The sequence below is a fragment of the Camelus ferus genome, chromosome 16, assembly GCF_009834535.1.
Source record: "Camelus ferus isolate YT-003-E chromosome 16, BCGSAC_Cfer_1.0, whole genome shotgun sequence".
Taxonomy (NCBI): Eukaryota; Metazoa; Chordata; class Mammalia; order Artiodactyla; family Camelidae; genus Camelus; species Camelus ferus.
In genome coordinates, this window is record NC_045711.1 from 4,168,255 (window position 1) to 4,178,946 (window position 10,692).

Here is a 10,692-nt window from a genome sequence, read left to right on the forward strand (position 1 = left end):
AAGAGCCCTCTTGACAAATGTGAGCCTCAGTGGGTAGAGACCAGGAGACAGGGTCCTCCCTCCTCCTGCACTGGTTTAAACAGAGCTCAACATCACTTGCTCTTTGGTGACCACAGAGCAGTATTGGCTCAAATTAATTCCATGCAGATTTCCTCTCCACCATGGACAGGTGACACTGATTTTTTTTAATCAAAAGTGACAGGTCAACAGTATTTTGGTGTTTTTTTTTCCAGAAATGGAAAAACCTATCGTAAAATTTGTATAGAATATCAAGGAAACCTAAATAGCCAAAAACAATCTTAAAAAGAAGGACAAAGTTGGAGGGCTCATGCTTCCCAATTTCAAAACATAGTACAAATTTATAGTAATCAAAACAGTGTGGTGTTGACATTAGGACAGACATATAGACTAAAGGAACAGACTGAGAGCTGAGAAATAAACCCTCACATTTCATTTATGGTCAATTGACTTTCCACAGAGGTGCCAAGACCATTTAATGGGAGAAAAAGACAGTCTTTACAAAAAGTGGTGCTGGAAAAAGTGGATACCCACATGAAAAAGAATGAAGGTAGACCCTATATCATATACAAACTCAAAGATCAATCAAAGACCTAAATTTTAGAGCTAAAACTATAAAACTCTTAGAAGAACTCACAGGGGAAAATCTTCATCACTTTAGGATTGGCAGCGGTTTCTTAAATATGACACCAAAAGCGCAAGTGACAAAAATAAATAAATAAATTGGACTTCACAAAATGAAATAACTTTGTGCATCGAAAGACACTACCAGGAGAGTGAAAAAGCAGCAAACAGAATGGGAAAATATTTGCAAATCCTGTATCTGATAAGGGGTTAGTATCCAGAACCCCTACAACTCAACAGCAACGAGACAGAACACCTCCATTAAAAAATGGTCAAAGGATCTTGAGCAGACATTTCTCCAAAGAAGATACACAAATAGTCAATAAGCACATTAAAAAGATGTTCAACATTACTAGTCATTGAGGAAAGGCTAATCATGACCACATTTAGATACCACGTCATACCATCTAGGATGGCTAGAATTTTTTTTTAATAGAATTTTTTTTTAATTAAAATAAAAAACAAGTGTTGGCAAGGACGTGGAGAAATTGGAACTCTTGTTGGGAATCTGACATGGTACAGTCACTATGGAAAACAGTTTGACAGTTCCTCAAGAAGCTTAACACAGAATATGATGGAGCAAATCCGCTCCTAGGTATATACCCTTAAGAACTGAAAACAGGGACTCAAATAGACACTTGCAGACCAATGTTTTTTGCAGCATTATTCACAATAGTTGAAAGGTAGGTACAACCCATGTGCCCATCAAGAGATGAGTGGATCAAGTGTGGTACAGACGTATTTTGTTGTATTGTGTTTCACTTTTCTGTACTTTGGAGGTGTGTTTCTTACAAACCTAGGGTTGGTGGCAACCCTGCATCAAGCAAGTCTCTCAGCACCATTTTTCCATCAGCATTTGCTCACTTCATGTCTCTGTGTCACAGTTTGGTAATTCTCGCAATATTTCAAACTTCTTCATTATTATTATATTTGTTATGGTGATCTGTGATCAGTGGTTTTTGATGTTACTATTACACAAAGATGATGACTCTCTGCAGGCTCTGAGAATGGTTAGCATTTTGGGGCAATAAACTATTTTTAATTAAGTTATGGGCATTGTTTTTTCAGCCATAAGGCTATTACACATTGAATAGACCACAGTATAGTGTGAACGTAACTTTTCTATGCACTGGGAAACCAAAAAATTCATGTGACTTGCTTTATTGTGATGTTTGCTTTATTGTGGTGGTCTGAAACCAAACCTGAAATATCTCCAATATTTATATACATAAATAGAATATGATACAACCGTAAAAGGAATGAAGTTTTGACACTTGCTACAGCATGGATAAAACTTGAAGGCACTATACTGAGTGAAATAAGCTAGACACAAAGGACAAATATTGTGTGATTCCACTTACATGGAATATTTAACATAGGCAAATTTATACAGACAAAGTCAGTTAGTGGTTACCAGCACCTGGAGGGAGGGGAGATTGAGGAGTTATTGCCCAAAGGGGACAGAGTTTCTGTTTAAAGTGATGAAAATATTTTGGAAATGGATATTGCTGATGGGTCCACAACAATGTGAACATATTTAATGCCACTGAACTGTACACTTAAAAATGATTAAAATGGTAAATCTTATGTTACATATAGTACCAAAATGTAACATTTTAAAGTTATTAAAATGGCAAATTTTATGTTGTACATATTTTTTACCCCAGTAGAAAAAAGTGATGGGCCAGCTCTGCTGTAAACTCATAAAATACCTTCAACATGAACTTTAAAAAGGCTTCTCTTCTTCTGGATGGAGTTAAGTGGCACACTTTGAGGGACTTAACAGGGGCTGAAATTCAGCCAGTGTGCCAACCAGAAAGAGACATAAATATAAAATCCAGTACGTCATCGCCATGTACAGTTGTGTAGGCTGTTAACTACCCAAGTGCAAAATCATGTTTGGTCCTCAGTCTGTTACCCAGTATATTTGCCATCTGCCCCAGCTTCGTGATACCTAGTGAGCTGACGCTATGCAATCTTCCGTATCATTGATTAAAAATTCAAACTGGGCAGAATCCTATGGCTCCTCAGTAGAGACCTTCTGCCAGATGTGTACTGACCTGTTAACTAACACTCTTGGGGTATGACTGTCCAGCTGCCATCAGTTGTACTTGTGCCTCTGGGAATATGACACCTTGTGATGCCCGATGCAGCCTCTTTCCTCCCTGGTCTTCTCCACTTTTCCCCACAGTGTCCTCAAAGTTTCATGAGAAAACCAGATCAAAGGCTTTTCCCTCTCTCCAAAGAGAGGCTATTTCCTCCACCTGCCAGTCTGAACATCCTATTATAAAAGAAAATGAGATTACTTTGGCCTGCCTGTATCTTTGAGGAGATAGGATAATGCAGGGCAGTGGTTTCCAAACCTGAGAGTATGTGAGAATCACCTGGAGGGTGAGCACATGGCTCTGCCCAGAGAGGTTCAGATTCTGGGTGGGGCCACAGCACTTGCATTTCTGGTAAGTTCCCAGGTAATGCTGAGGTCACTGGTCCAGGGACCACATTTTGAGAACCACTGATGTATGGGGATAAGAGCAATGCTTTGTGGGGAAGCAGGATATAGCTCAGTGGTAGAGCATGTGCTTAGAATGCATAAGATCCTGGGTTCAATCCCCAGTACCGCCATTAAAAAAAAAAATTTTTTTTTAAGCAAACCTGATCACCTCTGCACTGATCAAAAAAAAAAAAAAAAAAAAAAAAGCAAAACCTTTGGAGTCAGATAGACCTTAACCTGTTTGAGCCCCAGTTTCTATGAAATAGAGCTAATAATCTTACCTCACAGGGTAACTGTGGGTTAAAAAGGTAATGCACAAAAACACTTAGCTACCTAGCACCTAAGTGATCAATAAAGATCGGCTCTTACATTAATACGCCTCTTAGTGAATCTGTGCTGACTGCTTTTCTAAACAGCTCGACCCCACACTGGAGCTGGGGTTGGCTAGTCACTCACTCAGATTTTCTTGGGCTGATCTGGGTAATGGGTAGGTTTCAAAACTGATTACCCAAAGAGAGCAGATTGATTAACTAAGGAAAACTGGGGAGAAGAGAATAAATCCTTCAAGTGGGAGGAAGGAGGACTGGCCGAACTGGGAGAGGACCGCTCTGTCCACTGCCTCCCCTTTGCCTCTTAGCTGGTCATTTGTGGTGCTGTCAGAATTTCACTTTCCACAGTCCATTCCAAGATACCAGGCCAAGAAGGTGGGTGCCTGGCCCAGCCCAGCTCCCAGGTAGGGCAAACCTCTTCCCCACATGGGTGGGACTTCCAAGGCAGCCCCCAGCTGCAGGCCGGCCTCACCCTGAGCACCCTCATTCTGGCCGCTCCTTGGATGCTGGGCCTCCTGCCCTATTCTTAAGATGCATGTTTCAAAACTGACATGTTGCCTCGACTTCTATTCCCGAGATTCTGTGTTGGTTTCTGCCTGATCCTTCTGCCTCAGTGATGGCCCCCAGGCTCAAGGGTTAAAAGGACTCGCAGCAGAGCTAGCTGGCAGCAGACTCACCCACCACCTCTGCCCTCTTCCCCAGCTGCCCCCTTCCCAAGGTCTCTGAGAGGTCCCTCCCACTCCTTACCCGCCCACCCCAACTCCCCTAAGCCCTGAAAGGAGAAATATATTCAAGACAAACCTTAGGGGCAGAGCCTGCACTGAAATACACTTCCCAACACGTGCTGCAGGTGCAAAGATGCAGTGGCTTTGAGGCTGGACTGCTCATTTATAGGCTATTCAACCACGGACGTGGTAAGGAAGCGCCTGGTACCATGTGTGGTTTCCTCCTTCGTCAAATTGCAGCTAATGATCTTCCCCGCCTTAGAACTGCCAAGAGGATTCAATGGGGTAATTTATGTCTAGTGTTTAGGACAGATCTTGGCACACAGGAAACTCAATAATATTTTTATTACTAGTGTCTGGGCCAGAGTTTTTCAAACTCACGGTAGTTCCTGGAGCCACCAGAAGGGAAGACCAAAGGATTCTCCCTTGAGAGGGAATGTGGCTCCACCAACACCGAGATTCCAAACTCGGGTCTGCAGAACCACGAGAGAATCAACGTCTTTCCTTTAAGCTCCTGAGTTTGTGATGTACTAATATACTTTTCTTTCTGGCTCCCTTTCCCTGGAAGGGTCTGTCCACATTTCTCTCTCCTCCCAGTGGAAACTCCCAACTCTTAGGGAAATTTACCTTGGTGTTAAGTGGAAAAAAATATGATAATTTGGTTAAAAAGTCTTTCCCTCTGAGCCATTAAAAACTTTCCCTCACACACCTGCATTCCAAATGAAGCCTTTTCGGTGGAATGTGGTCTGAGGATTTTTTGAGGCCTTCTTGGCCTCCTTGGCTGGGCTGGCTCCTTCCGCAGAGGGCCCTCCTGCCATGACACTGACCACACTGAAAGGTCATGAGAGCCCTCTTTGTCCTGGCTTTCTTAGCTTGGAGTGCAGGCTTGGCACATTACCGTCCTAATAAATGTTTATGGACTGACTAGATGAGGGAGGGCTTTTTCTGATGTCCCTACTCCTGGCTACCTCTACCCCAGTCCTAGAAAATTCCATGAGAAATGAAAGCAATATGTCCACACAGAGACGTTTCCATGGATTTTTATAGAGACTTTATTTACATTAGCCAAATCTGGAAACAATCTAAAAGCCCATCAACAGGTGACTGAATAAACAAATTGTGGTGATATCCATATAATGGAATACTAGTCAGCAATAAAAAGGACCGATTTACCCACGATGTGAATGAATCTCAAAATCACGATGCTGGATGAAAGAAGCCAGACACAAAAGAATACACACTGTATGATTCTGCTCACATGTAATTATAGAGAACTCAGGGTAATCTAGAGTGGCAGGACGAAGAGCTGAATTTGCCTGGAGCCGGGGCAGAGGGGGTGAGTGACTGCAAGAGACAGGAGGGGACTCCAGGGGAAGATGGACATATTCTGTATCTTGTGGTTGTGGTTATACCGATGTAACATACACTTGGCAGAACTCATCCAATTGATACTTTAAATGGGTACAGTTTATTGTATGTAAACTGTATCTCAATAAAGTTGATTAAAAAGAAAATTCTGTAAGGCTTAGAATCCTAAATACAGCATCCTCTACTCCAACAAAAATGGGATATACAGCTGGCATGTGGAGAGGACTATTGGAGAAGTTACTTAGTCCACAAAAAGGTATTGAACATCAATCAGTGCAGGCATCTGGTTGACCCTGCAGATGGATAAAGCAAGTTTCACCCTCAGGAGGCCCGGGGCTGTAACAGAGCTTGTCAAGTTCTCCAAGGGAGATGAGCTAGATGGAAAGAACATACCAAGGGCAAAGAATACGAATCTGCCTCCTCAGTGTTGCTCAACTCACCCGAGGTGCTTGTTACAAGCACTAAAAACATCTGGGCTCCGACCCTGACCTACTGAGTCAGAATTGCTGAAAGGGCCCAGCAATCTTCACTTTTAACAAGCGCCGCAGGTAAATCTCCAGATCAGCTTAGGTTTAGAGAAAGCGCTTGACCAGATCTCCGTTTCAGGCAGAGATGGTGGGAATGCCACACAAAAGCCGAACCAGAGGACTCTGAATTAGACGGGAGTGTGAAAGGTCACCTGTCCATCCTGCCTCTGGCCGATGAGAGTCCACCAACTCCTCCTCTCCGTCCATTTCCAGAGCCTTGTCTGTCTGCCGGAAGTTCTCCCTGTCTAGTTCACTCCCTCCCCCTGCAGAAGCTCCTGAACTTTCGGTGCATCCTGGGAAAAACAGAAGACAGACCCCCTCCCCAACCCCCCCATCTTCCAGAAGGGCCAAGGTTTTATTGAGAGGTTCTGCAATGTGGACCAAACATACTGGTTCTTTGATTAGAGAGTGTTTCTGCTCCTCTGGCCTGAGGACTCAGTGCTAACCTAGGAAACATAACGCCCACCCTGCATGTGGTATGAAGGTGGGTAAGCGGGTTGAGGGGGGAGGAATTCTGTCCTGTGGTTACTCAGGCCATACGGATTCGTGGTCACCATGGCTGTGAGCACTCACGGCTCTGCTGGCCACCATCTTGCTTTCAGGGACAAAGCCCTGCTAGTCAGGAGGCTGTGTGGTGGCGGTGGGGACACAACATTCAGAAAGGGTCCGTGTCACAGCCAGAGATCACCCAGCACCTCAGGGTCGGCAGCTAGACCCCTTCCCAAAGCTGGCTGGGTTCTTCCCCAAGATGCCAGTCCTTTGGGCCAAGGACAAGAGTTCAGGTTTTAGCTAGACGATGATGACTGTCCTCTCTTTGAGAACACACCACGGAGACCATATTTTAAAACCACAAATCAGGACATAGTGCTTGATTAAAAAAAAAATTTATAAATTGATCGATGTGAAAAGTTCTTTAAAAGTATACAAATCAAGGCACAGTTGGTTACATATTGAACAAATTATATTTCTGGGAAAGAAGGCAATTGAGGCAGACACTGTTCTGAAAAACCAGTGGGTGTCTGTTTAGGCCACTGTTGGCCTAAATGGAGGTGATTTTTGGCCCCCAAGGGACATTTGGCAATGTTTGGAGACGTTTTTAGTTTCCATAACCTGGAGTGGGGAGACTACAGGCATCCAGTGGGTAGAGGCCACGGATGCTGCCAAACATCCCACAATCACAGGGCAGCCCTCACCACAAAGGGTTATTTGGCCCCAAATATCGATAGTGCCGGAGTTGAGGGACCTTGGTCTAGGATCTCTGGTGCTGCACGTGTGGACCCCAGGGTGTCAGCCTTGGCATTTGGTTTTCCCTCCTACCTACTTTGGTCCTGGCCTTCACATTTCTGTCAGAGGGGAGAGGCTTGGGACCCCTCAGCCCACAGCCACTTCCTCTTTTGTTGGCAGAGCAAGGAGACAACTTTCTGAAGAGGTGCCCAGGCGCCACCCCACACACAGCAAGAGACAGGCAAGGTCTCGGGACGGGATCTCTCAGGGCAGAGGCAGCTGCAGCAGGGGAACAGGGAGGAGCACTGGGTTTAGAGGGAGACATGTGGCTTCTAGCTCTGCCTGACTCTGCTTCTGACTTGCTCGCTGAATCTCTGTGCTGATCAGCAGCAGGGTCTTGGAAATGATGGACACATATCCACAGCTGCTGTTTTGAAAGTATTCGTATTTTTAGGTGCTTGTGAAGTGGTTTTGCAACCTTTAGATGTCTTTAAGCTCTTCTGTCCATCTCTTCAAGGTGTTTTAAATCTACTTTTTAATTTCCAATTCTTTTGTAGCTAATTATTTCTTCTCTCTGTTATGCGTATTAGCAAAAAATATGGAATAACTGAAATGTCCAACAAGAAAACATTTATTTATTGAAACGAAATTAATATACAACAACAAGGATTTGTGGGAACAAACGATATTTACACACACACTGAGGCATGAAAAGGAGACCCTGGCCAAAGAGTATGGACTGAAAGACATTAGAAAAGTTTTGTAAGCAGGGCCACATTCATACAAACTCCTAAATTCCTAAAAGTGTGTGTGTGTGTGTGTGTGTGTGTGTGTGTGTGTGTGTGTGTGTGTGTGTGTGTGTGTGTGTGTTTGGAGAAGACAATGGTGTCTAGTGGTCATACTTGCTGCCCAGAAGTTAGAACAAGACCCCTATTTACCAGCAGTGTGACACTTGGGCTGTGATTCATCATCTCTCAGTTTTATTTGTCTTCACCTGTGAAAGGTGGATAATAACGATGGGTGTCAAAGAGACACAGCAGCCAGCTGGAAGAGCTCCCGGGGCAAGAACTTGAGTGACAAAATAAATGACCTAGTACTGGATTATAGCCTCAAAGTATAAAATGACTATCCACAAGGCTATACTGCTGTAAATAAGTGATTGAAAAATAAATACATTGAGGAGAAGATATAAATCTACTGTGAAGAATTTCAGATAATTAATGTAAATACTCCTCCCTCGGGGAGGGGAGCAGAACTCCCCACTCCTGAAGTGTGGGCTGTGCGCAGGGACGTCTTCCCGACAGCCGCAATGTTGGGCAGTGGGGCAGAGAACTTTCTGTTAGTAACCTGGCAGATCCGACCTCAGTCAAGTGATCAAGGTCAGTACCATGAGTGACAAGTCACCTTGATAACACGTACATTTGCTAGGACTTGATGAAGGGCGCTTCACCTCTGAGGCCTTCCTCCTCCAAACCCATAACCCCAGTCTAACTGTGAGCAAAACACGAGACAAACCCAAGTCAAGGGGGCAGTCTACACACACCCGACCTGCACTCTGTAAAGCCGACAAGGTCATTAAAAACAAGGAAAGTTGGAGAACCTGTCACAGCCAAGAGGAGCCTGAGGAGACAGAATGCCTAAGTGTAATGCGATATCCTGGATGAGCCCCTGGAACAGAAAAAGGACATTCAGTGAAAACTAAGGAAATCCGAATAAAGCACGGATGGGCTTTATTTAGTGAACAGTATTGCATCAATATTGGTCCATTAGTTGCGACAAATACACTATATTAATGTGACATAAGATGTTAACAGTAGAGGAAACTGGGTGTGAGCCATGTGGGGAGTCTATGCACCATCTTTGCAACTTTTCTGTAAATCTATTCTGAAATAAAAATTTTATTTTACAAAGTAAATTAAAAAAAGAAAATCAGAAAGAAAGACAGAAAGAAAGACAAAGAAAGACAGAAAGAAAGAAAGACAGAAAGAAAGAAAAGGCAGAAAGACAGAAAGAAAAGAAAGAAAGAAAGAAACAAAGAAACAAAGAAAGAAAAATTTTTAAAGTGTCTACATTATGTTGTTGTAGTCAGTAAGAGAATTTCTACCAAGCATTTAATACACTGGCATATGGTAAGTGTTTAAGGTTAGTTATTGTTTATTATTGATCTTATTTCTATTTCTCTTAATAAAACAGCAATGCATACTCATTATAGAAAAATTTACGGACGAGCCAAAGAAAAACACCAGCCACAGAAGAACAAGGATCCCCCATACTCCTACCCTCCCTGAGACAACTGCCGGTCGGTCACACCTTGCCGTGGGTCCCCGCAGAGCTATCACTAAGTTTTTGCATAACGTGGATCACACCATACATACAATTTGGTAAGTGGCCATAACCCAATTAAGTAACATTTCTGTTGTTCCAACTCTTTGCTCTTACAAGTAGTCAAGAGCACAAGTAATTGAGTAAATATTAGGAAGAAAAAACCCTGAAAAACGGTAAAAACTGGACACCAGTACTTACATATGCACAAAAGGTGCTCAGTGGTTCATCTAAATGAACTTCATCTGAAAAGCTGATGACTAGCTTTTGTTTTCCAGGTCTGTTTTATTAAAATGTAATGAATCTTAAAGATGTATGTAAAGAGAAAAAGAAGCAAGGGAATACAGCAAAATGTTGACTGTGGTCATCTCTCGTTTCCTTTGCAGCCTGCTGGATGGGAAGGCGGATATTTCACTCTAAAGCAGCAGCAGCACCACGGACAATGAGTGACTGGGTCTAGTTCTTTTCAACCAATTGCAATCTTGCTTAAATTGCTGGGTTCACTGATTTTCTTTCAAGTAAATCTATTTGCTACTCAGCGTTCTAAATGCTTCCCCAGTATTTAATCACCCGATGATGTAAATGGGTATTATTTTGCTCATTTTACAGATGAGGAAACTGAGGCCCAGAGAGGCTGAGTTGCCCAGGGCAATACCCAAGCCACATGGACCCCAGAGGCCAAGCTCTCAACCACTGCACCCGTGACGCTTCCCCCCACCAAATACCTCTGGGCCAAATTGCATGGAGTCAACAGGCTGCCCTGTGCTGGCAAGGAGGTGACAACTGCATTAAGCTTCACGATTCTGGGGCCTGGCTTCTAGAAGCCATCAGACCCCAGAAGCCTGCAGAGGCCACTTCCTAGCTGTGTGACCTTGGGAAAGTCCCTTCACTTCCCCAAGCCTCAGTTTCCTTATGTGTAAAATGGGCACCTGCGTCCTTCCCTACTCCTTGGGGCTGTTGTGAGCTCAGCTGTGTGAAGATGCTTCGGAAACTGTGACGTGTGCGTGTAGGCAGGAAATCACAGGTGTTGTGCGTACACAGGTACAGAAATGGGCCTGCAGGCC

General features: G+C 43.7%; 1 protein-coding gene across 2 annotated transcripts in view; it reads left to right on the top strand.

Annotated features, from left to right (window-relative positions):
* Window positions 1–10,171, top strand: part of TBX2 (T-box transcription factor 2) — a 32,800-nt gene extending 22,629 nt beyond the window's left edge. The window contains exons 8-9 of one of the 2 annotated variants that reach the window (XM_032498361.1): window positions 9,519–9,687; window positions 10,015–10,171. In XM_032498361.1, the coding sequence (XP_032354252.1) occupies window positions 9,519–9,687; window positions 10,015–10,088 (243 nt within the window). In that variant the 3' untranslated portion in view covers window positions 10,089–10,171. Of the gene's footprint in view, window positions 1–9,499; window positions 9,688–10,014 lie in introns of both variants that reach the window. The other variant, XM_032498362.1, reaches the window with a different exon arrangement.
* Window positions 10,172–10,692: the final 521 nt, after the last annotated feature.